Source organism: Terrapene carolina, unplaced genomic scaffold (genome assembly GCF_002925995.2).
Source record: "Terrapene carolina triunguis isolate 2854851 unplaced genomic scaffold, T_m_triunguis-2.0 Scaffold62, whole genome shotgun sequence".
NCBI lineage: Eukaryota > Metazoa > Chordata > Testudines > Emydidae > Terrapene > Terrapene triunguis.
Genome location: NW_020664413.1, coordinates 30,348,582 through 30,375,637, shown reverse-complemented (window position 1 = coordinate 30,375,637; position 27,056 = coordinate 30,348,582). Strand labels below are relative to the sequence as shown.

General features: G+C 43.7%; 2 protein-coding genes across 3 annotated transcripts in view; both read left to right on the top strand.

Annotated features, from left to right (window-relative positions):
• LY75 (lymphocyte antigen 75) overlaps nt 1-6,796 on the top strand; it is a 93,466-nt gene extending 86,670 nt beyond the window's left edge. For both annotated transcript variants that reach the window (XM_026647493.2, XM_024219336.2), the window contains one exon: nt 5,192-6,796. In XM_026647493.2, the coding sequence (XP_026503278.1) occupies nt 5,192-5,376 (185 nt within the window). In that variant the 3' untranslated portion in view covers nt 5,377-6,796. The remainder of the gene's footprint in view (nt 1-5,191) is intronic.
• A 3,619-nt stretch (nt 6,797-10,415) lies between these two features.
• Nucleotides 10,416-27,056, top strand: part of CD302 (CD302 molecule) — a 35,101-nt gene continuing 18,460 nt past the window's right edge. The window contains exon 1 of the mRNA XM_024219362.2: nt 10,416-10,748. Coding sequence (XP_024075130.1) covers nt 10,682-10,748 — 67 coding nt within the window. The 5' untranslated portion in view covers nt 10,416-10,681. The remainder of the gene's footprint in view (nt 10,749-27,056) is intronic.

Sequence of the window (27,056 nt, the reverse complement as noted above, 5' to 3'; positions counted from 1 at the left end):
CGTCTGTTAGTCTGTAAGGTGCCACAGGACTCTCTGTAACTTTCAATAAATAGTTAGAGACCTTCATCATAATAATGGCCATACTGAGTCAGACCAATGGTTCATCTAGCCCAGTATCTCGTCTTCCGACAGTCGCCACTGCCAAATGCTTTCAAAGGGAATGAACAGAACAGGGCAACTGTCCAGTGATCCATCCTATGATCTATTCTGGCAGTCAGAGACTAGGGACAGCCAGAGCATGGGGCTGCATCCCTGACCATCTTGACTAATAGCCAATGATGGACCTATCCTCCATGAAATTATCTAATTCTTTTTTGAACCCAGTTATAGTCTTGGCCTTCACAACATCCCCCTGACAACGAGTTCCACAGGTTGACTGTGCGTTATGTGAAGAAGTACTTCCTTTTGTTTGTTTTAAACCTGCTGCCTATTAATTTCATTGGGTGACCCCTGGTTCTTCTGTTATTTGAAGGAATAATACTTCCTTATTCACTTTCTACACACCATTCATGATTTTATAGACCTCTGTCATATCACCCCTTCATCATCCATTCTCCAAGCTGAACAATCCCAGTCTTTTTAATCTCTCCTCATATGGAAGCTGTTCCACACCCTTAATTATTTTTGTTGCCCTTCTCTGTATCTTTTCCAATTCTAATATATCTTTTTTGAGATGGAGCGACCAGAACTACACACAGTATTCAAGATGTGGGCATACCATGGATTTATATAGTGGCATTATGATATTCACTGTTTTATTATCTATCCCGTTCCTAACATTTTGTTAGCTTTTTTGACTGCTGCTGCACTATCCACAATGACTCCAAATTCTCTTTCTTGAATAATAACAATCAATTTAGATCCCATCATTTTGTATGTATAATGGGGAATATGTTTTCCATTGTGCATTACTTTGCATTTATCAACATTTCGTCTGCCATTTTGTTGCCCAGTCACCCAGCTTTGTGAGATTCTTTTGTAACTCCTTGCACTCTTCTTTGGCCTTAACTATCCTGAGTAACTTTGTATCATCTGCAAATTTTGCCTCCTCACTATTTACCCCTTTTTCCAGATCATTTATGAATATGTTGAACAGCACTGGTCCCAGTCCAGATCCCTTGGGGATCCCGCTATTTACCTCTCTCTATTCTGAAAATTGAACACTTATTCCTATCCTTTGTTTTCTGTCTTTTAACCAGCTACTGATTCATGAAAGGACCTTCTCTCTTATCCCATGACTGCTTACTTTGCTTTAGACCCTTTGGTGAGGGACCTTGTCAAAGGCTTTCTAAAAGTCCAAGTAGACTATATCCTCTGGATCACACTTGTCCACATGTTTGTTGACCACCTCAGAGAATTCTAATAGATTGGTGAGACATGATTTCCCTTTAAAAAAGCCATGCTGATTCCTCCACAGAAAATCGAGTTCATCTATGTGTCTGATAATTCTGTTATTTACTATAGTTTTAACCGGTTTTTCTGGTACTGAAGTTAGGTTTACTGACCTGTAATTGCCAGGATCGCCTCTGGAGCCTTTTTTAAAAATTGGTGTCACATTAACTATCCTCCAGTCATCTGGTACAGAAGCTGAGTTAAGTGATAGGTTACATACCACACTTAATAGTTCTGCAATTTCATATTTGAGTTCCTTCAGAACTCTTGGGGGAATACCATCTGGTCCTGGTGACTTATTACTGTTTAATTTACCAATCAGTTCTAAAATCTCCTCTATTGACACCTCAGTCTGGGACAGTTCCTCAGATTTGTCACCAAAAAGAATGGCTCAGATGTGGGAATCTCCCTCACATCCTCTGCAGTGAGGAACGATGCAAAGAATTCATTTAGCTTCTTCACAATGACCTTATCTTCCTTGAATGTTCCTTTGAACCTCCATCGTCCAATGGCCCCACTGATTGCTTGGCAAGCTTCCTGCTTCTGATGTATTTTTAAAAAAATTGCTGTTAGTTTTTGAGTCTTTTCCTAGTTGCAAAATTCCAAAATTTGCTAGTTCCAGAATTCTTCTGCTGGCATGTACCAAGTGTATACCATCAGTCTACATTCCCTAATATCCAATCTGCTGTAGGACAGAAGTGTGTTTTCCAAAGTTTATTAACAGCTTCAACAGAAATAAATATGGGGGCTACAGTATACAAGTGTTTGCCTTCTTTCCTGCCCCACCAGTGGACCTCACATGGAGAGGCAGGAATTCATGGTTTTAGTACTGGGGCTGGTCCTATGGGCAGCAGGTGCATGTATGTGGCATGCCAGGGAAAAGTTGAGGGTGCCACTACCTGGTCACTGAGAGATCAGTTTGGAGCACTAGCATCTTAGTGGCTTCATCTGTGTATGCAGTGTTACCATGACAGCTGCGTAGATTTCAGCAAAATCTGCAATGCATGTCCATGTCATAGAATAATCTCTGTAAGTTTCCTTCATAGCAGCAAGTTTCCCCCTTACTAAAATACCCGTCTTTGCTAGCTATTTCTGTATAGGATGTGGCACTACGCTCTTTCCATTGAGGAGCTAAAGTAATTCTTGCTATGAGTAAGAAGTCCCATGTGCAAGTTTATCCATTCTTGCAAGCAGACAAACTACACTAGATTAAGGTCTTGTTTACTCTTAAAGGTTTGCTGGTATAACTTTACCTGTCTGATGGCTGGGGAAAGGATCCAGTTCCCATACTGCTACTTCACATTTCACTCCTTCCAGGATAGAAATCAGTTACTTGGGTCAGAAAGGGTCCTTGGAAGCAGTGGGATCTTTCAGATTTTGCCTACACCTCCATGGAAGTTGAGAGGGAGGAACAATGGGAAGCTAATGTTCCTGTTCATGTTGTTAAGGAAGAGAGCTACAAGATCTTCTCTGACCCTGCCTCAGAAATGGGTTTCCTCCTGCTTCTAGGAAGCTCAGGGACAGAATTAAGTATGCACTGAGGCATTTAAGTATGCACTAAAGGACATTTAAACAGTGAGGAAAACCAACATTAAAGACAATAGGTTTTGTGACAGATTCAGACCAGAAGGCTATAAAAGAGTAGTGGAAGGCAAATATATCAGCCTCAGGATGAGCAGGTCCCTGTTCCCTGGGTAGCCAAATAAATGCTACTCCGGGACAATCAAGACACCTGATGCCAATTAACCAATTAAGGTAGTTAGGCTCATAGGCGCCAACTTTCCCCAGCGCCGGTGGGTGCTCGTGCCCCCCCCCGCCCCGACTCCACCCCTTCCCCGCCCCCATTCCAACCCCTTCCCCAAAGTCCCCACCCCAACTTCGCCCCCTCCCTGCCCCTATTGGACCCCTTCTCCAAATCCCCGCCCCAGCCCCACCTCTTCCCCGAGTGTGCCGCGTTCTCCCTCCTCCCTCCCAGCCGCGTGAAACAGCTCTTTCACGGCGCAAGCGCTGGGAGCTAGGGGGAAAAAGCGGGCACGCAGTGCGCTCAGGGGAGGAGGTGGAGCGGAGGCAGAGGTGAGCTGGGGTGGGAGGGCGGGGCGGGGTGGGGAGCTGCCGGTGGGTGCTGAGCACCCACCAATTTTTCCCTGTGGGTGCTCCAGCCCCGGAGCACCCACAGAGTCGGCGTCTATGGTTAGGCTAATACAGGCACCTGACTCCAATTAACTGGCAAAGGGTCAGTTAAAGCCGTTAGGCTAATGGAGACAGCTGGAACTAATCAAGGTCCCACTCATAGTGCTTAAAAGCTCTCCTTCCAGTTCTCTCAAGAGAGCCCAGGTGGAAGGAGCTGGAGGAGAGGAAGCGTTGCTGAATCTAAGGTAAGGGTGCAACTAGGAAAAGGAGACCATGGGGAAGTGGCCCCGGGAATCAAAACAGCACCAGTGGTGAAGGGGAAGCTGCCAACAGCTGCTGCTATTAGGGTCCCTGGGCTGGAACCCAGAGTAGAGGGTAGGCCTGGGTTCCCTCCCACCCCCTTGCTCTACAGCACCCCCTGAGGGGGAAGCAGGCCTAGAGCTAGACAGGAGGCAGGATTGCACCTACTGAGCTCTGAGGAGCAACAAAGACTGTGGGGTATTCCCCATTCCCACCTTCCATACTGGCCTGTGATGAAAGTAGCTCAATAAAACTGTGACCTTTGCCATTACACAAAGAAAGGGAGGTCACATTGAGGGCCTTAGCGAGCTTCTGAGGCCACTAAATCCGCCCGGAAGCACGGGACCCACCACTACAGGCTCGGAACTTTGTCACTGTTTTTATGCTTCAGTGTAGACCTTTAAAGTGTGTCTCCACTTCAAAATTTGCTACTTCTATTTTTCAAAAAATGTTCATGTCAGAGGACCCAAAGTACCCTCAGTTATATTGAGTGCAATTCCATATTGATTTAAATGTAAATAATTTCTTAATAGATTAAGAAATATCAGCAAAGTGATTCAAAATTAGCTACTTGATTAAATGGCAGAAAACTTTGTTAATACAGAGTTAATATTGTCCAGCAATAGCTTGCGCCCTTCCAGAATGTCAAGTTCAGACTTCAGAAAACCAGGAAATACAGAGTTAAGGTACACCCACATGTAACCTTAACTCTGGCCTCTTTGAGCAGTGCCCCCAAAACACCCATACTACACATACTCACTCTGTCTTTTCACTGTAAAGGAAAGGAGCTATATGCACCTGCCCTGCACTCAAACACTTAACATACTCTCCTGATAGACTACCACACTTGTGAAATTCAACAATCACTTCCCACGTATATGCAAAAAAGTATTGCCAGAATAGGTCACCTTTAATTTAAGAAAAGCTGTTCGGGGTGGGTTTTTTTGTTTTTGTTTTTGTTTTTCTGTGGAGTTGTATCCCAGGACACTGTGGCAAATGGCCCCAAATTTAGATCACCGACCCTATTCTGAATCTCCAGGAGGCAAACCAAATTTCAAGGCAATCCAAGTAACCAGACGGATTGTAGCACAATTAGAACAGTCCAGCTTTAAACAGAAAGGACTTCTTAACCTTAATCATAGTGGAGCTTGTGCTCAGCTACAATATTTGGCACTTATAGGAAACTAGCTTTTGAATTGATGGTGTGGAAAATATTTCTGTGTGTGTCCGTAAGACTTAAAATAGAGTTCCTGAACTTCAATAAAATGACTTTATAGTAAATTTATACATATTAGTATAAAACTTTGCTGTATAACAAATATTTTTCAGTCAAAAACACTGATTAACTATTTTCATTTCTCTTTTACAGGCACTAATCATACTGGAGTGGCTATAGCATTTGCTCTGTTAATTATCCTAGTCTTGGTTGCTGGATTAATTTGGTATCTCTACAAAAAGAAACGGCTTCAGTGGGGTGGCTTCTTTGCAGTACGCTATGAACGAGGGATGAATGAAGATGAGACTGATAGCATGTTTACCAAAGATGGTTACTGAGAAACTGTTCTTGCTAATTGTTTTATTACAAATTCTACTGTGTGAAACTATGGGGAATGGGCTACTTGACACTTTATTAGTTCCTTCTGAAAAACGAGTAAGAAGATTATTAACCAGTGGCTAAATTCTGCCCTCTAATACATGTGTGCAATTTTAAGTCAGTGGGAGTTAACTGAATTTGGCTTTAGCTGTAAATCTTGCACAAGGTAGAAGTTCCCTGAGCCTCTATAGCTCTGTGATTCCATATTAAATCTGGGTATTGCCTCTAAAATCTTTACCTACATTATCTTTTTTTTCCCTCCTTTTCTTTTTTTGTTAAAGCTTTTTGGGGGGTTGCGGATGAGGAATAGACATTTAAACCGCAAACCAAACAAACTTTAAATTAAATATCTAGCTTTTTACAGGCAACTATTGATTAAACCGTTGGTGTCAAAAGACATACATTTTGAGATACAGTACATGCCCTGTTTCTAGCATTGGGTCATCCTGCAACAACTAGCACAAATTATGATGATAAATACCAGATAAATGATATTTGGAATAACCACTTTTGTAATAACTCATTAATTATCGACTGTGATATAATACAGAGGGGCTTGTAACCACTGACAATTTCTGTTCTCACTGAGGTAGAATCTTAACATTTGGTATGCTCATTATGGTCCATTGAGTGCAAGAGAGAGAGAAATTATATCTGAACATTGATTTTTTTTTTCTCAGAGGTCACCAAAAAGCCATCATCACTCTTTCCTATCATATGAATTATTGTTCAGGTGCCCTTCAGAGCTAGAATCATGACATAGAGTATGCTCTTTCAGTGTGGAATTCTATCAATAAGGAAATATTCCTATTAAAAAACCAGGTAACATTTAAGTCTGAGCCAATTGCAGGCTCATACATGTATAGCCATGACCTCCGAAGATGCTACTGGTGTCAGCACAACTGGGATTAAGGGCTAAATACAAACATGAGCAAAATTCAAACCTTATGTAAACACTCTGTGACCTTCTAAAAGCAGTTCAATGAATGGTGTATTTTTCACTGTAAGGAGACTGTCCCTTTTAAGCAAGAATTTTCAGGCGTCTTTTCATAGGCTCTATGTGGTGATGCAAGTACCCCATAGCAGGCATGTTGAAAATCAATTTCTGGGAATGAGGAGGGAGTAGAAAAGGAAGACTAGTCTTTAAACTAGTATTTAGAGAATAACCTTTAAATCTGCCAAAATCTATCCTATGTTTTTAAAGTTGGTATAGAATTAGATCTGAATGACGATGTCCTGCACTAACACATGGAAAGACTCACAGTTCATTTCCTAGTCTATTGCACTCCCTTGCAGGGCTACAGGAGTGTTTCAGAGCCAGTATTCCTGGTTCTGTAATGAGGAAATCCATAAGGTTGATGAACCACAGTCCTGCCAGCCAATTTACTACTTACTCATTGACTACTTCCTAAGCAAATGCTTGTTGTTCAAGGATAGTTGGAATGATATATTATTTGGAGTGGGTGGTGTGTAAAGTGGGAGAAAAGTCAGGGTAGCAGAGAGTGCTGTGACAGGGACTCTGGAGTAATGGGGGAAAGTTTTAGACTTAAAATACAAGGTAATGATCTAGCACAGCTGTTCTGATCACATAATACAAAAGGATAAACACTGTATTAGGTCTGAATAGTATCCTAACTCACCTATGCTATGATTAAACATACAACTTACAACTTGATAACAAATAAGGTATTTCCTCTATAATCAGTTTCAGAAATGAGATGAAAATATGTCCCAGGTAGTGAGTGGGAGGGAATGTTTCGCAACTCAAATTGTGTGCATACATGCTACAAATTCTTGATCTATTTACATGCAAGTTAAAGTTGTTTTTTTACGTGCTGTGTCAGTTGCCTTTCGTATGTACTCCAAAAAGGCTACTAGAGTCAAGGGTTTTTTTAAATATATATTACTTGATTAAACCATTATAGTAAGTCACTGTGTGAAAGTGGAATAATAATTGTAAGAAAAATGTTTCTTAATGCACATTGTCCTTTTTCAGATCAGACCTGTTTACTGTTTTGAAGGAATATATGCTATTTAAGTAAAAAAACATACTGTACACAAAAGACCAAATTAATTCCTGGTGTAATTCCATTGACATCAGTGGTATTACATCAGGAGTATATTTGGCCAAATATGCTGAGAATAAAATAAATAAATAATAGTAGAGATACTTTTAAGGGTGACAGGCCAGACCTGTGAGCCTCTCTTTTTGTTCTGATGCAACACTCCCCTTTGTGCTTGTTTGCACTATTCTGGTATGCAGTCTTTTAAAATGATACTTGGAAGTACAGTATCTTTCTAGCAAGATTTTTGTAGATGGTTTTAGTACCCATATACAAGAATAGGTACCAGACAGGCACGCTAAAGTAAATAGTTCTGTATTCGTTCTCTGATTGGAGAAAAAGTTAAGCACGTTGTCCTTTTGATACCTGGCCATAACTAAGAAAAGAGAGTAAGAAAGAAATTGGCCTTGTAGCAATTTATGCAAAAAACTATTGAAATTGGCTGCAATACCTTGGAGTAAAGTTTAGGTAAAATATGAGACTATTTAACCTTGTTGCTGTGCTTCACATATTGCTTTTACAACAGTCTGGTTCTTGTGATCCTCTATTTTATTATAATTATGAAACATTTATATTACAGTAGCACGAAGCAGAGTGGGGTCTTACTATGGTAAGTGTTGTACAAACACCTGAGAACACAGTTCTTGCCTCTACTGTGTATTTAATGACAAAAATTTCCAACTAATGTGATAAAAATATTATCAATAAAGCAATAGGCAGCATGGCCATGATCCAGCAAAGCACTTTAACGTGCATAATTTTACGTTAACATAAATGCTTAAATGTTTTGCTGGATGGGGTCTAAATTAATGGATTTAGAGAAGTTTTGTACTGTATTAAATAAAGTTGTATATGGTTGTCCTTTTCTAACAAAAGTACAGGTCAGGTATTTTTGTACAAATATAAATTAGATACATGTGTGTTCAGCCTTGCTAGTTTTATGACTGTTTGCACTTATGGGCTTGCCTGGATGTGAATTTACAGATAGAAAGTTTATTTTTAATGTTATTACCAAGATAACTAAATTATGATTTCAAAACACATGAATATACAATAAAAGGATAGTGTTTTTATAAAGTGTTTGTGTATTGTTGTGAATTATGTAAATAATTTTGTAAGGCACACTTCCAATGTTTTTTACAATATACTAGTAAATGGAATCTTGGGTAGCGTTTATTTCAGTGAGCACAACTGTCTTAGCATAAATGAACAGCCCACTTCCTGGATTGAAGTGTACAATGAGGATAATATACAAACATGCTCTTAAATCTTGAAAGAATAAAATTTATAAAAAGTCAGCCTAATTTTTTTGTTTGTTTCTGTGGGGAAAAATTAACAGAGCTGAATGTCTATACAGCACCTAGCACAATAGTGTTTCTACAATTAAGTAATAACTAATGTTAAGGGGGTTTAGTAGAAACTTTGATAAACTGGTGGCATTGAATTCTTTTATAATGGAGGAAAACATGTTGCTGTGGAATACAAGAAGACTCCTAATGACTATCAGGCTTCTGCTGCTCGGAGCTGGCAATAATTAAAGAGAAATGTGGCCAATTTAAGCATTTAATACATGCTAAGGTCTGATTCACTAGTGTCCCAAGGCTCCTTTCTGCCCATGTAACGAACTTCTAAAGTTGCGGTAACAGCCCCCAAGGGAATTCCCCTGAAAATAGGGGAAGTACCCATCAGGTGTAGTCATCTATCTTCCGGCCTCAAGATACTTTTGGTCTGATTATAATGAGACACATCAGTTATAAAATTTACATACCAGCTTGCCTTTTTAAGATTTACTATGAATTCTCTCCTGCCTAAAAGGACCTCTTAAATCTTTCTGGGCCAAATTCTGCGGTTCATACTGATATAAATCTCCCATTGACTCTAGTAGGAGCTTTTACCTAAGGACTGCAGAATTTGTGTTTGTTTGTTTTGTTAGCAAAGGAAACAAAAGGTCCTATAATGGTGGAGCCTGATTATATGCAGGGTAGATCTTCTTCACTAGTGCTCAAGAATTGAGATCGGGGTTATTTTATCTCAATGTAATAGTATTTGTGGGTGAAGTTCACTGGGTATATTATAAATGTTAACTTATGCTAAAGGACAAGAACAAGCATGAGAAAATGGGCTTTTTAAAAAGCCCATCTACTTCACCTCACACTGGGAGCTCAGTCATGGACCTCAACATATTATATGCATCTATATTATTAGTGTCAAGTATAGTTTAAATTCCTTGGGGCGGGGCCACATCTTCTGTATTTGCACAGTATCGTGTAATAAAAGGTGAGACAGGAGTGTGTGTAAAAGATTGATCTTTTTTACCCAGCTTCAGTCACATGACATGGGTCAAGGCTACCAAAGTTTCTAGATCTGTGTCTGTCACCTGGCAGAAGTCAGTAGCCTACTGACTTCAGTGGCTACTGTTATTGCTTCTCTCCCCACACCTGCCTTGCCCGTTTTTCTCGTTTTGGAAATAAAATGCAAACACTATAACCCAAAAGTAACCACCACCACTGAATAGAGCCAATTGATAAACACACACAGCTAGGCCAGGCTTTTCCATTGCAGTTCACAGGCATGTTACCAGCACAATCGAATACTGTTGAGATTTCAACCTTATTTCAATTCAGTTTTCAAACTTTTGTACTCGGAGCCTATTCCAAGCTAGTTTCCACGTGGAGAGGAGCTGACAGAAGTGCCAAGGCCAGGAGTTTAGAGGAGCCATCCAAAAGCGAGGGGGGAAGGTGGAGGACAGAGCACGTCTTACACTAGTGGGATGAGGGGAGATTTCTCCTTCTGTTAGTATATTTGCAACGTGCGCTGCACTGTCTCTGGTGGCTAATAGAACCGTTCGGAAGGCAGGGCACGCTCGCTCCCCCGCTGCTGAAGGCAGAGCTGGCCCTGGACAGCCCAGTCACCTGGGGCTGGGCGTGTTTGCACGGCCTGACTCGCCTGCACGCCCAGACGGCTAGCCCCGGTCATGCCCAGCAGATGCCGCATGGGCCCCGCGCCGGAGCCAGCCCTGTTGGGAGCGGCGCGTTAGCGCAGCCCAGCCTGCAGGGGCTGGCAGCTTTCGGGGGCCGCGCTCCCGGCCCCTGCCCTGGGCTGCCCCCGCAGTGGGTGGTGTCTGGCCGGCCGGCGGGCGCGCTGCTCCCCCCTGCAGGCGCAGCCTTCCGAGAGCCGGCGCGAACTGGAGTGAGCTGGGGCTATGGAGCCCCCTTTCCCCGCGCTGCTCTGCCTGCTCGGCCTCCTCGCCACCGCCTCCGGAGCAGCCGGTAAGGTGCTCCCCTCCCGCGCCTGTCAGCCCCCAGCCTCCGCTCAGGCTGCGGGGCCTCGGGCTCCGGCCCACCTGCGGGCTCCGAGCCCGGCCATTGTCCCTCTCAGGGCGGGCGGGGTGTGACACCCCCTGCGGAAGGAAGCGCAGCCTACGCTGCTGGGTTTGCGGAGTAGATGCGGCCCCGAGCTCGAGGGACGGTCCCCCACCCTGGTGCATTGTAAGTCTGCAGAGGGGAGGAGTTCACCCTGCCGGTTGCATGTTTCCCATTGAGGGAGTGGGGGGTGCTGCTGCGTTGGGCATTGCAGGCCCCTGGGGGTTGCTGCTGTCTGACACTCTTGGCCTGCCATGAAAATAGATATTGTCTGGGCTAGAAAAGTAGGCCATGTTTTTAAACGTGTGAGCGAAAACATGTTAGCTAGCCCAACCTCAAACAGGACTTTGCACCCATTGCCGCAGATATGGTCAGTCGTTGTTAAAAACCTGTTACCCAGCCGTGGTCAGCCTTTAAGGGAGTCTAGTGTTAGCCACAACCAGCAAACATTTTGAGACACAACCTATTTCCAAATCTAGACAGGGCCACAGTCCCGTTATGTTTTTAGTCTTGCTCCTCCTCCTATAAAATCAGATGAGAGGCAAATTCATTTCCTGTTCCTCATGAGGGGAGAGAAGGCTTTGTGTTGTGTGCTGAGAAGTTTCATTTTCTGGAAAGTCCATTTGGCTAATGTACAGCTATTGAGAAACAATGCAAAGCAAACACCCCTTCAAACATGGAGCATTAAAAAACATAATATAGTCTGGAGCGAGTGCCTTCTCATGCTTTCTTATCAAAACTAACGACCCAGTCCTGCAAAAATGTACACATATGTTCAACTCTAAGCATGTGAATAGTACCATTAATTTTATTTCAGCTGGACAGTTTGAGTGAGTAAAGTTAAGCATGTGCATAATATTTGAAGGCTTGGAACCTAATTGTGAAATGAATAGTAACAAAGGAAAGAACCAGTTAAACTAGGGGAAATGACACATGTGATGTGCTCCTGTCAGTTAAATGCCTAATACATGGGAACTATATTTTTCCCTTACCCAGGGTAGGCTTTAAATAGAGCTTTTCTATTTCTAGTTATATAGTAGGACTATGATCCTACATAATTCTGGTAAAGAAAGTGTGTGCACATTATCAACATGTATTTCAGCATTATGGCATAGAAAAAAATCATGTTAGTCTTGCAATTTATGAAAGAATTGCATTGCTGCACAGTCATAAGTTGTATGATTAAGTGGTTTTGATTTTTCAAAGCACTTTAAAAGAAATGAAGAGGGTTTTCTCCTTTTGAATTTTTCAGCATTTCTGCACTTTTCCTAGATAATGCTATTTACTTACTTTTCCACTTCACATGACTAATAAACTGATCAGTGTTATTCATTAATGCACCAGCACAATACTGCTGTGTTTAGGTTACAAATTGTATAGGGAAATGTTTAAATTTAAACAACAACAAAAGTTTTCATTTAATTTAAAAAAAAGTTTTAATTGTTATGGTAAAAGTTTCTAATGACTTGCATGCTTGCTTATACATCGTGACCCCATTCAGGATGAAACTCTCCACAGAAAGAGCAAAAGATACTGTGCAGTAAAAATTGAATCCAGAGACTAGCTCTCCTTTGTCTGTCAGTTGAGGTACTGAAATTTCTGTGTGTCTCAGAGTAGCTACACATAGTAGGAAGATTGTTGCACAAGCTCACAACAGCCTTAGCCTAGGGTTTTCCCAGATGTAAAACTCAGGTGACAGTGGCTATTTCTTCACTGCATAGTTAACCTGGGTGACTGACCACCTGGGTCAGAGCTCTCAGGTTAGCCTAGTCTTGGGTATCAGCCTCCCTGCTGCAAAGCCCTACCCTAGTTACTGTGTCTTCACTGTTTCTGCGCTCACCCATGTGTGTGTCTGGGGGCATGGTTCTTTGTGTTGAAATGCTCTAGGATTCGTTTCCAGTCAGTTGGGGAAGAATTTGTCTGTCCTTCAAGGGTAATTGTGGCAGGGCATTGGAGGGCTATCAGCATTTGAAAGATTTTTTTCCCCGGAGCCTCATTGCAAGGTGGATTCCAGCCTGAGTTAAAGCAGAGCCGAGATTCTAACTCATACTCCCAGCCTGGTAAGTTAGCCTGGGTTTAAAGCACCTCCAAACCCAGATCAGTGGCTTTTTTTTTTTTTTTGGTGGATGATAGGCACGTTAACCGGGGCCCTTACCTGGTTTTTAGCCTAAACTGTGCGTTGTAGACATACCCTGCTTGTTAAGGAAAGAGACAGGCAGAAGAGCTGCTTCTGGGAACAGGGTAGACTTACTTGGGGCCTGGGTAAGGGGAGTTGCCTCTGTGCAGTTTCTTACAACCCCTGTTTGTGAAATCAAGACTTGTGTACATTTGGTAAATAAATAAATTACAGTAAGAAAATACCTGACTGCTTAACTGATTTCTGCTTCAGATGGGAAACCGAGCTGCAAGGCCTCAAAAATCTGCTACCCTTGCCAAAGGAGCAACATTATTTATTTGTATTTACAGTAATGCCTAGAGGCTCTTAGGCTATGTCTACGCTAGCACTTTAGTTGGTAAAACTTTTCTCAGTCAGGGGTATGAAAAAAACATACCTCTGACCAACGTAAGTTTCACTGACAGAAGCACTGGTGTGGACAGCACTGTCGGCGGGAGATGCTTTCCTGCTGACATAGCTACCGCCGCTTGTTGGGAGTGGTTTAATTATGTGGGTGGGAAAGCTCTCTCCATCGGCATAGAGCGGCTAGGCTACCCTGGAGACCTTACAGCGATGCATCTGCAGCAGTACATCTGAGCCACTCTATGGTCTGTAGTGTAGACATAGCCGAAGTGAGATCAGGACCCCACTGCTCAAACAGATAGGGCTAGTCTTCACTAGAAGTGTTACAGCTGCGCTGCTGTAGTGCGCCTGGTTAAGACACTCTGTGTCGACAAGAGAGAGCATAATAAAACCACCTCCACGAGAGGCAGTAGCTATGATGTCAGGAGAATCTCTCCCACTGACATAGTGCGGTCCACACTAGCCTTAGGTTGGTGTAACTTATGTCATCACTCAGGAGAGTGGCTTATTCACACCCCCGAGTGACATAAGTGGTAGTGTGTACAAGCCCATCGTAAGAGAGAGTCTGCCCTGAAGAGCTTGCAATCTAAATAGACAAAATAATTAAAGGGGGCGGGGAGAGAATCAAAGCATGGAGAGGTGAAGTGACTTGTCCAAAGTCACAAAGCAGATCAATAGCAGGATTAGGAAGATAACACAAGCTTCCTGAGTCCCAGCCCACTGCCTTATCCACTAGCCCACTCTGGCTCTTGGACAAAACCCTAGAGTTTGGGCCAGGATCCAAGTAGCAATATAGATTTGTCTACAGACTCTACACCAGGGATCTCAAACTCAAATCACCACGAGGGCCACATGAGGACTAGTACATTGGCCCGAGGGCTGCATCACTGACACCTTTTCATACAACAATACAAAAGTATAGTCAAAAATGAAAAAAATGAAGAATAATATAGTATGCTATTAAAAGTCAATGAATTAACTTTTTAAAAACTGTAATGCGAAAAGTCAGTGCTAATTTTGACAGTCATTTCATTTTTTGGCCACTTAGCTGGCAGCGTTTTGCATCAATCAGAGCATCAATATTAGGTTTGATATCCTCAGACTAAACCAATCTTGGTGTTGCTTGCAAATTGTACCACATTCCATACAAAAAATACACGAAGAGAATGTTAAGACTGCACAGTTAAGCACTTGTGCCAAAATTAGGGTTGCACACACAACTTTTTCTCTGCCCCTTTGAGACTGTTATCATGTAATCTTTTAATTACAGGGTCACGTACTGTTTCTCAGATAATATATACCTTTTTTCTACGCCCTTAAATTGTATAGCATCTTACAGTGATTTTTCTACTGACTTTTATTGCATTGTCACAGTAGCCCAATATATGCTTACTAGCAAAAGACTTGCCACTTAGCCACTCAAGTTTATGGTAAGTATGAGTGAGGGTGGGCAAATGTGTGTTGTGATGGGAAGCTGTGTTGATTTGTGCCTGGGTTGTGTTGTGCTGGGAGATTTTGATTGATTTGTGTTGGTGACAAATCAGGGGTGTGTGCTGAGGTGAGGGGCTATCTGTATTTGGACTTGCTGGTTGTGTTGTTGTGTAGGTGGTTGTGCTGATATGTGAGGTGGCAGCTAGGCACAAGGGTGTGGCAGTCGGGCCAAGTAATCCACCATCTGTGAAGTCTCCCTCATACAACCAATGAAACTGTAGCATGCAAATTAGCTATTGAATAAGGGTGGTGATTGGTTGAGTTATCTCTGATATCACGATGGTCTAGTACTCTTGACACAACACAGATACACACCTTTCTGTAGTTGTACACCAATTGTCAAGTCAAAATAGCTGAGAACTTCGAAACTGGTTGGTAACAGACTGCAAAACCCCCACTCCACCCCTTCCATGAGGCCCCGCCCCACCCTGCCTCTTCCCACCCCTTCCCTAGATCCCGGCCCCAGCCCCTTTTCTTCTCCGCCTCCTCCCCTGAGCACACCGCGTCCCCACTCCTCCCTCCTGGAAAGTCCTAAGCGCCACCAAACAGCTATTTAGCGGTGGGAAGTGCTGGGAGGTAGGCGGAGGAGCGGGGATGCGGTGCGCTGGGCGAGGGGAAGGGGAGGGAAGTTTGGCTGCTGGTGGATGAGAGCACCCACTAATTTTTCCCTGTGGGTGCTCCAGCCCCAGAGCACCCACGGAGTCAGTGCCTATGCGGCCCACAGGCTGCGTGTTTGAGACCCCTGCTCTACACAAACAATTAGATTGCGGCAAGCTCGGGTGTGAATTTGATCCTCACTAGCCTGTGGGGCGATCTAACTGCTTATATGCAAAGCTCATTAATTAACTATTGACACGCGTCTGCAGGGTCCATACAAACAGACCGGGGCAGGTTAGTGCATGGTAGATTCACACTCCAGCTTGCTGCAGTCTAATCATTTGTGTAAACAAGCCTGTACTGTGCAAGAGCTTCTTGGGGAGCTACTTGTCTACTTTGTGCTGCCTTGATGCATGAAGTGTACCCCCATTCCATGTATGCTGGCCTTCTCACTGTGGGAAAGATTGTCCCCGTCTGTAGAAAATCCCATGAGAGGAGAGTGGTGGAGGGATGATAATTCCATGCAGTTCCCCTTGCTGACTTTTCTCCCATATTGTTCTTTGGGGCAGGATGGAAATTCTCTCTTTTACCCTTCCACCACAAAAGGGAAAGGAATTTGGTCTCTGGAAGCACAGGACCATCTGGATGTAGATTCTGTGCCTTCCCATTCCTTTCTGGCCTGCAGTTGCTCTTTTTGATACATGCATCCTCCCCTCCAGACCCATCGATGCCCTCTCAGTCAGCATAGTACCATTAGCCTACAACAGTGGTTCTCATCTCATCTGGGGGTACACCGAGATCTACTGGGGGTACATCAACTCATCTAGATGTTTGCCTAGTTTTACAACAGGCTACATAAAAAGCACTAGCGAAGTCAGTACAAATTAAAATTTCATACAGACAATGACTTGTTTATACTGCTCTATATACGTACTATACACTGAAATGTAAGTACAATATTTATATTCCAATAGATTTATTTTATAATTATATAGTAAAAATGAGGAAGTAAGCAATTTTTCAGTAATAGTGTGCTGTGACACTTTTGTATTTTTATGTCTGATTTTGTAAGCAAGTAGTTTTTAAGTGAGGTGAAACTTGGGAGGGTAGGCAAGACAAATCAGACTCCTGAAATGGGTACAGTAGTCTGGAAAGGTTGAGAGCCATTGGCCTACTACAAGCATGTTACAAATGGTTGTTTTTGAAGTGTAGGTAGGGCCTGAGTGTTGAAGAATGTATGGTACATTTCACAGTTTACAGTAAATTTGTATCGTAACTGTCATTCATTTGTTGATTTTTTTTGCCTTGACAATATTTTAGTTTCTCTTTTCTGTTGTCGAAAATAACTACATATAATTGTGTATGCAAAATATAGGGCTTAAGAGTTTGTGGTGGTTCTATTTCTTTCTTTTTTAATCAAATGTACCATCTGTTCATTGCCCTGGACATATGCTACACATTTTAAAAAAATTGAAAGGGTGAAATAAATTCTATGGCTAGTGAGTGATTCTATGGCTTTATGGCTGTAAACACACAAAAGACAAGTATTGAGATTTTTAAAATGGATTGTGATTTACATGAATTTAAGTGGCTGCATTGTTGCCATTTCTGCAGTGCTGTCTTATTTTTAATAGTATTATATAAAGTTCTCAGATTTTTATGGTTAGAAAAGTCTATTCTGTTCTTAATAAGTATGTGAAACTCTTACTAACTAAACCAGGGGCGGGCAAACTTTTTGACCTGAGGGCCGCATCAGGTTTCATAAATTGTATGGAGGGCCGGTTAGGGGAGTGGGTCGTGGCCCAGCCCCCAGCTCCTTCCTCTCCCCCCGCCCCCCCCCCCCCCGGACTCTGGGTATACCTGGGTTAAACTGTTAGATTAGCTAGGTTTTGGATGTTTTTATCACTGTGCATTAAAACCTGTGTGCTTGAGTCACATCCACGCTAGTGGCTTAGCCCCATTGCTAGCTGTTACTGTAAAACAAATTGCCAATTTTTCAAGTGCAAATGGAATTGCTCAGGAAGTCTGTGGCAGAACTGAGTAAAACCCAGATCCCCATACACCTATGCTTTAACCACCAGACCATTCGTCCTCCCTGTACAATCTATAATTAACATATACTTTTTATTTTTTTTAAATGTGAGTAAATATCACCTCAGTTATATACATTACTGCCCCATAGCCTGCAAGAAAGGATAGAGTGAGGCCTAGATGGTATAATGAGGTGTTTTTATTTCAACAAAAGTATATGAAAAGTGTGTATTATAATATTAGAAACCAATATTTTCCTCTTCCTTCTGTATGTCACTTGTCATCTTAGATTTTTAATCTGATCAGGGATGGAAAGCATATTGTTAATGTGCTTGTACATGTCCTAGCACTAGGTGGCCCTGATCCTGACTGAGGCCACTGGGCATTACTGTAATGCACATAATTCCTACTAGAATTAATTCAAATTGTATTAATATTATTAACTGTATAAATACCACATATGCATAGATCATGTATTTCAAAGCAAACAGATGCACCTTAAAACTCTTGGCCATTAACAAGCCTATGGAAGACTTGCCCAACTGGAAATGTAATTTTGATTTGTCATATAAACACGCCTGGCCTACACTAGAGAATGATTGTAGGTCTAATTGACACAGTACTTAAAATGTTGGAGGCAGCTGGCAGCCCCTATACATTAGGACTCTCAATTTTGCTACCACCAGTAAAATTTAACTGATTTTAGTATTAGTAGGAAGTTTTGCAAAATGTCACAAGGCAAGTTTGGAGAGAAAAACGTACTCACTTCCCCATCTAGAGTTTCTGTGGTTTAGGAGAAGAACAGGCAGTTCTATGAGGAATTCACTCCAGAGCTGAGAATCTTTTTGAGATATTGTGATTCATCAGAGGCCTCTTTTTGAGATATTGTGTATTGATCAGAGCAAAGCACAGGAACTGGTTCTGTTCCTGGCTGTGTAAAAGTAAAAGAAACTGTTGAGATGCTGTGCTTTTTCTTCTAAGAGGAGTAGGAGAGAGCTTGCAGCCCAAGGAGGTAGGGGGCAGGGTGTTAAGATAGCTTTAAGCCATCTTTGACCCTGTCCAATCCTGGGCTGCACCTGTCTCCACAATACCTGTGCTGGAGGAACCCTCTCCTGGATAGAACCAGGTTTTTAGGCCCCGGTTATACTGCTTCATCCCTTTGCTGGTGTAAGGCTCTCACCCAGTGTATGCATTGGAAGGTATTTATAGTGAATTTAGTTGTAGCAGTTTCCTTTAGGGTGTTCTGACAGATTCCATTCTAAATGCACTTGTTTGCTGACCACAACTAAGCAGTCAGTGTAAATCAGGGCAAACTGTGTTCAGTGTCTTATAAGCTAACTATGGCCATGTCTATACTACCATTTTTGTCGGTATAATTTATGTCACTCAAGGGTGTGAAAAAACACACTCCTAAGTGACATGAGTTTCACTGACAGAAGTGCCAGTATGGACAGCACTGTGTCAGCGGGAGAGTTTCTCCTGCCGACCTAGTTACTGTCGCTTGTGGAGGTGGTTTTATTATGTCGACGGGAGAGCTGTCTCCCGTTGGCATAGAGCAGCTACACGAGCGATCTTACAGCGGCACAACTGTATTGGTACAGCAGTGTGGCTATAATCTCGCAAATGTAGACATGGCCTTATGACGACATGCTGGTCACAACAGGGTCTAATTTCTTTAGCAGACACCACAGTGTGCCTTGTTCTATGCTGGCCAGCATTGTATCAGTAACGTGATTCTTCAGAATTGTGTTCAAACACAATCAGATCTTATAATGTGGAAAAGTCCTTTTCCCATATCTGCTCTGACTTTGGTAAAAGGGGAGAGGAGAGGAAGTGAGAATAATAATTGAAGCATTTCAGCAAGTCGGCATACACTAGGGTTACCATATTGCAGTCCTGGAAAAAGAGGACACTCCAAGGGCCCCCGGTCCCGCCCCAACTCCGCCCCTTCCCCAAAGTCCCCGCCCCAACTCCGCCCCTTCCCCTGAACGCTTCGCCCCCTACTCTTCCCCCTCCCCTGCTTCCCGCGAATCAAATGTTCGGAGAACGGAGTGGTCTCTAGTAGTCAAAGACCCTTCTTCCCCGTCCCCTCCAGTCTATGTCTATCCTATTGCTGTCTAACCCGCCCCAGCTCCTCATCTGATTTCAACTGCCCCCCACTACCACTCTGGATTCCTTGTCCCAGTTTCCTGGTCCTGTCTCACTCTCCTCTCTCCCCGCCCCCATCCCTCACATGGGATGTTCGTTCCAGATTGGCAAAATTATAAGGCTTCCCAACATTTCAACACTTCCCATTCTAAATTTTCGGTTGCTTAACTATAGGCTAGTTCTGCCCACAACAAAGCATATTCAGAACTTCTGATTAAAGGGATTATAAGTGTAGCAACCTCCATCATAGCTAGTCACCAAAGATTGAACCTGAGCCATCCAGACTTAAAAGCATGAGCTTCTACTACTTGAGTTCAAGATATAACTCCCTGTAGCTATACAGTTATCCTCTAAAAATCCACCAGAGGAGGGCACAAAACACATGTTGGACAGTGAATTACAGAAGTGCCAAATATTATTATTAGACCTTCAATACTTTTCACAATGAACATCAGCAGGGGATAAACTGGGAGTTTAAGAATATTTGGAAAACAATTTTAGAATAACATTCAGTGCTGTGGTTTAAAAGAAAAAAAACCTGTTAAAACTCATAACTTAGCAGCATTCAGTGTTTGGGGAAAAAAACAACTTCCAGGAGGGATACAAGTTAAGAATGTTGAAACAGGAAGATGTTGTGCTTAGTTACCACTTGGGCAAGGTGGTGTGCTATGTAATACTTGCAAGATTTCACTGTAATGTTTTACAATATATAGCAGCGCAATGCTGATTCCATTGATATTGTTGAGCAATTCATGCTGATTTTATTTCAGCCCACATCTTAATAGTTTTGAATACAAGATCACAATTTTCAGCTCAGTTGGTCTGAACATGCAGAGCTTTAAAATTGCTATGCTCTAAACTGTATATTAACTACAATTTTATAAACCTGCATGTCAGAGAACTGTGTGCCACTACTACTAGACAGTGGCACAAGGCAATTCAGTGTGAATCACAGAAATGTAGGACTGGAAGGGACATCAACAGGTCATCTAGTCAAACCCCTGCACTGAGGCAGGACTGAGTAACAACAACTAGACCATCCTTGACAGGTGTTTGTCTAACCTCTTTAAAAACTCCAGTGACTGCTATTCCATAACCTCTCTAGGTAATTTGTCCAGTGCTTAACTATCTTTACAGTTAGGAAGTTTTTCCTAATGTCTAACCTAAATCTCCCTTGCTACAATTTAAGCCCATTGCTTCTTTTTCATGCATGTCCTGAGTGGGACGGGGGTGGGTCCAGGCAGTGGGATTGGGGGGAGGGAGGTCGAGGGAGTCGATGGGTGTGTGGGGATGGACCAGGGGAAGCAGGGTGGAGGAACTGAGAGGGACAGGACTGGGACTGGGGGGCCTGAGGGGGATGGGACAGGACTGGGATGGGGGGAGTAGGGTAGGGGCTGAGGGGAGCATGAATGGGACAGGGTAGAGAGAGCTGTGTAGAGTGGGGTGGGGCGGGGGAGACAATGGGGCTGGGCTGGGGAGGGTTGGGGAGAGGGACAGGGTCTGGAGGGGATGAGACAGAGGGGAGCAGGACTGGAATGGGGGGAAGTTGAGGGGGTGGGACAGCAGGGGGAGCGATGGGGGTGGGATGACGGGGGAGGCTGAAGAAGAGATTTGGGGTAGGGCAAGGCTGAGAGCAGTGGGTTGCGGGGAGCAGGGGGACTGTGGGGGAGGCTGTTGGAATGGGGGCAGGGACTGAGGGCAGTGGGTGCGGGGTGGGAGGTACAGGGGGAACAGGGTCAGGGTGGGGGCTGAGGGCAGTGGGTCGGGTGAAATGATCGGGGGGAGGGACTGTGGGGGAGGCAGAGGGAACAGGGTCAGGGGGGCTGAGGGCAGTTGGTTGAGGGTGGCGGTACAGGGGGGACTGCGGGGGAGGCTGAGGGAACAGGGTCAGGGTGGGGGCTGGGGGCAGTGGGTCGGGTGAGATGATGGGGGGAGGGGAGGGACTGTGGGGGAGGCAGAGGGAACAGGGTCAGGGGGGCTGAGGGCAGTGGATTGAGGGTGGGGGTACAGGGGGGACTGCGGGGGAGGCTGAGGGAACAGGGTCAGGGTGAGGCCTGAGGGCAGTGGGTCTGAGGGGAGCCCCCCCCAGAGGGACCTGCCAGGGGGCCAGGTGAGCCCAGCAGTGCTTACCTGGAGCGGCTCCCAGGAAGCATCCAGCAGGCAGGTCCCTCCCAGTCCCTCTGGCCCCTTCCTAGGGTCGAGGGGAGGGGGGCAGGGGTGGGGGGGGCTCTCTGCCTGGCGGCTGCTGCCTGCTGCCGGAGTCTACAGGCCCCGCCCCGCTGCAGCACGCAGGGGAGTGAGACCTCCTCGCTGCCTCTCTGTGTGCCGGGGCAGGGGGAGGGCTGCGCTCTGCAGGCTCCTGCTGGCCAGGCGGGGGGCCCCATGGGCTGGCGCCGCCGCACCGGGAGCTCACTGCGCGCTGCCCCAGGGCCCAGGGAGGGAAGGTGAGCGGCGCCGGCGGCACCGGCTTGCCACGGTTCCCCCAGCGCGGCTGCCCTGTCAGCGCTTTTGGGTCTTTAAATAGCCGTCCGGGGGAAATCCCGGACATTTTTAGCTTTTTACAAATTCCCCCCCGGACGGCTATTTAAAGACCCAAAAGCCGGACATGTCCGGGGAAACCCGGACATATGGTAACCCTAGCATACACACTGGCACTAAAAACTTCAGTGTAAACCAGTATTTAGTCCTGCAAAATCTGTCTATGTGGCACAGCTGGTAGCCCACTTGGAAATCATTTGTAGTACTTTAGAGTGTGAATATTTAAATTTATCAAAACTTCTAAAACCATTTTATTATGCTGCTCTGTAAAACTTTTGTGACTATTAACTGTGTTGTCCCTATTCTCGTATGATGCCTCCTGATGCTCTGATCCTGTTCCTTTTCCCTGTTTTGAGGCAAATTCTACTTTCAGATAGATACACACAGCTCCTATTGAAGTCAGTGGGTGTTGCACACATGTATCTGAGATTCTGAGGCCAAACTTCATCATATTCTGCTTTTCATTTTGCCTCCGTCCTCTTTTGCTCTGTTATATATTTAATTTTAAAGCTTTGCTTACTGAGAGAGCTTCTTGATGTACACATCTAATTTTGTGAGGATCCTGTGAGGGACAACAGTCTTATGGTCCCATAATGGTAATACAGCATAATTTAATAGTATGCACACACAAAAATGATAGTGCAGGACAAACAATCTCAAACAGAAGACAACAGTGAGTTGTCAATACTTAAATTATTTTTACAATGAGAAATGTTTGTAAGAGATTAGAGAAAACAGGTTGACCATGTCTTCCTGTTTCTGTCCCTTGCTATCCCTTTCCTTCTGAGAACCTCCCCATTCCAAGGGGTCTCTGGGTATGTCTATTCTGCATTTGGAAGTGTGATTGCAGCACAGGCAGATGTACTCAAACTAGCTTTAATCTAGCTAATGGGAATACCAATAGCAGTGAAGTTGCGGCAGCACAGGCTAGCCACACAAGTAAATAGCCCAGTCTTGGGCAGGCTTATATAGCTTTCACTGAAGCAGCTTCATTGCTATTGGTACTTGTGCCAACTAGATCAAATGTCTACATGTGCATCAATCATACCTCTGATTGCAGTGCAGACATACCCAATTACTGAGTCTTTCACCAGCACTTCCCCTGCAATACATCTTTGACTTTTGAGTGGCTTTTTAACTTTTTTCATTCAGTTGGCTAAGGGTTCCCCACTTGCTCTCCTGTGGCTCAGCAAGTGTGCCAATTTAATTTTGCATTATGCAACCAAAGTGATGTGCTTAATGCTGCTAGTCTAAGCCCCATGTTTCCCTGCATTGGCAGTCAAGAACCTTTTCTGCAGTTATAGTTAAAAGCTAACTTGTGATGGGTGTGATTTTTCAAAAGTACATGAGTGAAAATCAATTAGACCTGAGCTCCTAAGATGTTTAGGCGTTTTCAAAACTCTCACACTGTGTGTGTGTGGCGTGCTCACTCGCTCTCTGCTCAGGTATATATTGAGAGGCCATTAAATTAAAGAGTGGATAAATGAAAAATGCTTAAACCTTCTATTTAAAAAATGCAGAAGGAAATATATCTAAAATGACTTCAAGTTGCAAATGTGCTGAGTTATGAGGCTACTGCTAAACAAACAATGAAGTAATGCTGTTTTTTTTTTTAACTATAGCATTTTTAGAAACCTTTTGCTTAATTCAAAGTTAGATGAAAGGTTTAAAAAGGTAACAGTGAATGAAAAGAATGAAACAAAGATCCTCCCTCCCTCCCCCATAAAGTGTTGTATGTGCCTGTTCAACCCAGGTGGAATGTGACCCAGCTATTCCTTGGTTCATTTGAAGCAAATGAAGTTGATGACATAGAAGTGGTTAGAGGCAGTTTGTAAGTGGGAGGTGTACAGCAAAGTGGCGGGTAGCTAGAGCTAGAGAAGGTTCAGCCCCAAAATTTATATCTGCCTGGTCATTTTGTGAGCCACCCCACTGCCTGCATGCATGCCCAGCTCAGCAAGTGAAGCCCCGCATCTAGTGGTACCAAGGCCAGAAAGTGGGCAGGACATTGTGGGGTGAGGGCCCTGCTTGCACACTGGATTCCTGGCAGATGGAGCTAGATTTCGGTCCCAGCAGGGGATGCTGGCTTCTGGTTCCTGAGTGGCACTTCCTGGAAAGGTTGAAGTTTGTGAAGTGACAGTTGTTGGAGGCTCCAACAGGCACGGAGGCTCAGGAGCCACATCTGGTGCAGAGTATGGGGGAGGAGGAGTTATGGTGTCTGGGGAGACCTGTCTGAGTGGAGATCCTGGGGGATTCCTGAGAGGAGACGATGTGGCTTGCAGAGATTGGAGAGTAGAATCCCCGCACTGGGAGTTGGGATGAGGTTCGCTGGGACAGGGTGAGAGCCCTGAGGGAGGGAGGGATCTTGTGGGGATGGTGGGGAGAGGAGACCTGGGGGAAAGAAGAATCTTGAGGAGGTGGTGGGGGGAGTCCTGGGGAAGAGAGAAATCCTGAGGCCCCGTACCTGGTAGGACCAGGAAGGGAATGGGTGGGGGGAGGGTGTTGCGGTGGGAGGGCCCCACCTGCATATAGGTGCATCAAGTGACACTGGAGCGGACTTCTCCGTATCTGCATGTAGCAGCCCAGCAAGAGCCAACGGGCTAGAATGGGGAGCCAGTCTGAGCCCCAAGGGACAGGAGCTGCCATTGTGGGGTGATGCAGAGTAGTTTGACCCCCCCCCCCCCCCCCACACACCCACACACTCCCAAAAAATATTTTCACCAGCCACCTGTAGTATAGAGTGGTGTTGCAAGAGCACTGGAAGGTCTAGAAGGAAACATCAAATCTAAAATAACCACTTCTAAAAAGGTTTGTCCTCACCCCTTGATGGGAGTCACTCCTATCATGTATCATGGCCCTAGCTGAACACTCAGGTCAAAGTTCAAATAATTTCTTCCTTTGTTGGCTCAGGCCATAGAGAAATCCATTTGTTTTGTGGCATTATTCAGTCCTTCTGAGGATGAAGACTACTTAGTTTAATATGTTTATAAGGCCCTCATAATTAGTATATGAGCACCTCCCAAGTATTTAAAAAATATAAATAATGTGTAATATCCCTTTCCAGCCTACAGGAGAAATAACTTGCTTTTAGTTTATATTTTTGTTTGTGTGAGAGGTAGTAGGTGTGGGCAGTGTAACTTACTGAAGATAAACTACATTGAAGAGAGATCAATTTTGCATTTAGGGCCGGTTCCAGAGCCTATTTAAAATTGGGCCCCTTAAACATGTCTTAAATTAGGCACCCAAAAATGGAGGTTCTCAAAATCACTTGTCACTCCAGAAAATCTTGACTACATTCTTTTGATGCTCTCTTACATTCTCTACGCTGCTTAAAAGCCACTGGATTTTGATGGTTTTAATTGGAAGCTATTTAGAAAAGTACTGTTTCTACTAGGGGTTTTCTGTCATCAGTCTATAATTACTATTGCAAAAAATTAGGTGTTTCCAATATAATTTAAATATTTTGCATTTATCAGGTAAAAGTGCAGTATCTGATCTTGCTTACACAGCATGTTTCAGGTGTGGAGTTAATTCCTTCAAATGTATGAATATATTAGTTTTTGGTCATTTAAATGGTATGTGCTATCAGTGTCTTGTAGCTTTTGTGTTTTATTAGAGTAGCCTGGAACCTCAGGATAAATGAAATGTAATGACCAAATACAAAGTAAGAGATCTACATTTGTATTTTTTTAACAATTTATTTAGGAAGTTTTAACAAGCTTACATATCCTTGCCATGTAAATATCAGAGACAAAATAATAATCATTACAACAGTGAGCTTTTGTTTAGAGATTATACAGGAATATAATAATCTGATCTCTCTCTTTAACAGGGTGTCACCATATTACAGAGTGAGTTTCGTTACACTACCCATGACATGTCATCACTAGTGATTTTTATTAAATGGAATGAACTCTCTTGGATCTGCATTTGTAGGACTGGATGATGCTGTGTGCCAAGACAATAGCCCCCTTTTATATTTCGAGGATATATTTTTATATTTCACCTTCCTGTGCAGCATGGAACATGGGTCACTTGCAGATTTAAACTATTATAAATGATGGATTCTCTGTAACAAGTCTTTAAATCACGTTTTGAGTACTTCAGTAACTCAGCCAGAGAGGTTAGGGATCTATTACAGGAGTGGGTGGGTGAAGTTCTGTGTCCTGCAGTGTGCAGGAGGTCAGACTAGATGATCATGATGGTCCTTTCTGACCTTAAAGTCTATGAGACTGAGTGCAAATAGAAAGACTCCCATGGACTTCAGTGGCATTTTAGATCAGGTTCTTCATTTGAAAAGTGGTGAGATCTGTGGTCATTCATATGACATAAGAATAGAAGAATGGCCATACTGGGTTAGACCAAAGGTCTGTCTAGCCCAGTAGTCTGTCTCTGACAGTGGCCAGTGCCAGATGCTTCACAGGGAATGAACAGAACAGGTCAATTTCAAGTGATCCATCTCCTGTCATCCACTCCCACCTTCTCGCCGTTTGAGGATTAGGGATACCCAGAGCATGGGGTTGCGTCCTGACCATCTTGGCTAATAGGCGTTCATGGACCTATCTTTCAGGAACTTAACTAATTCCTTTTCAACCCCAGTTACACTTTTGCCCTTTACAATATCCCATGGCAATATCCACAGGCTGACTTTGCATTATGTGAAGTATTTCCTTATGTTTGTTTTAAACCAGTTGCTTATTAATTTCATTGGGTGACCCCTTGTTCTTGTGTTATATGAAGCAGGTAAATAGCACTTTCCTATTCACTTTCTCCATACCATTAATGATTTTATGGACCTCAATAATATGCCCCCTTAGTCGTCTCTTTTCTAAGATGAAAAGTCCAAGTCTCTTTAATCTTTCCTTGTATGGAGCAGCTCCATACACCTAATAGTT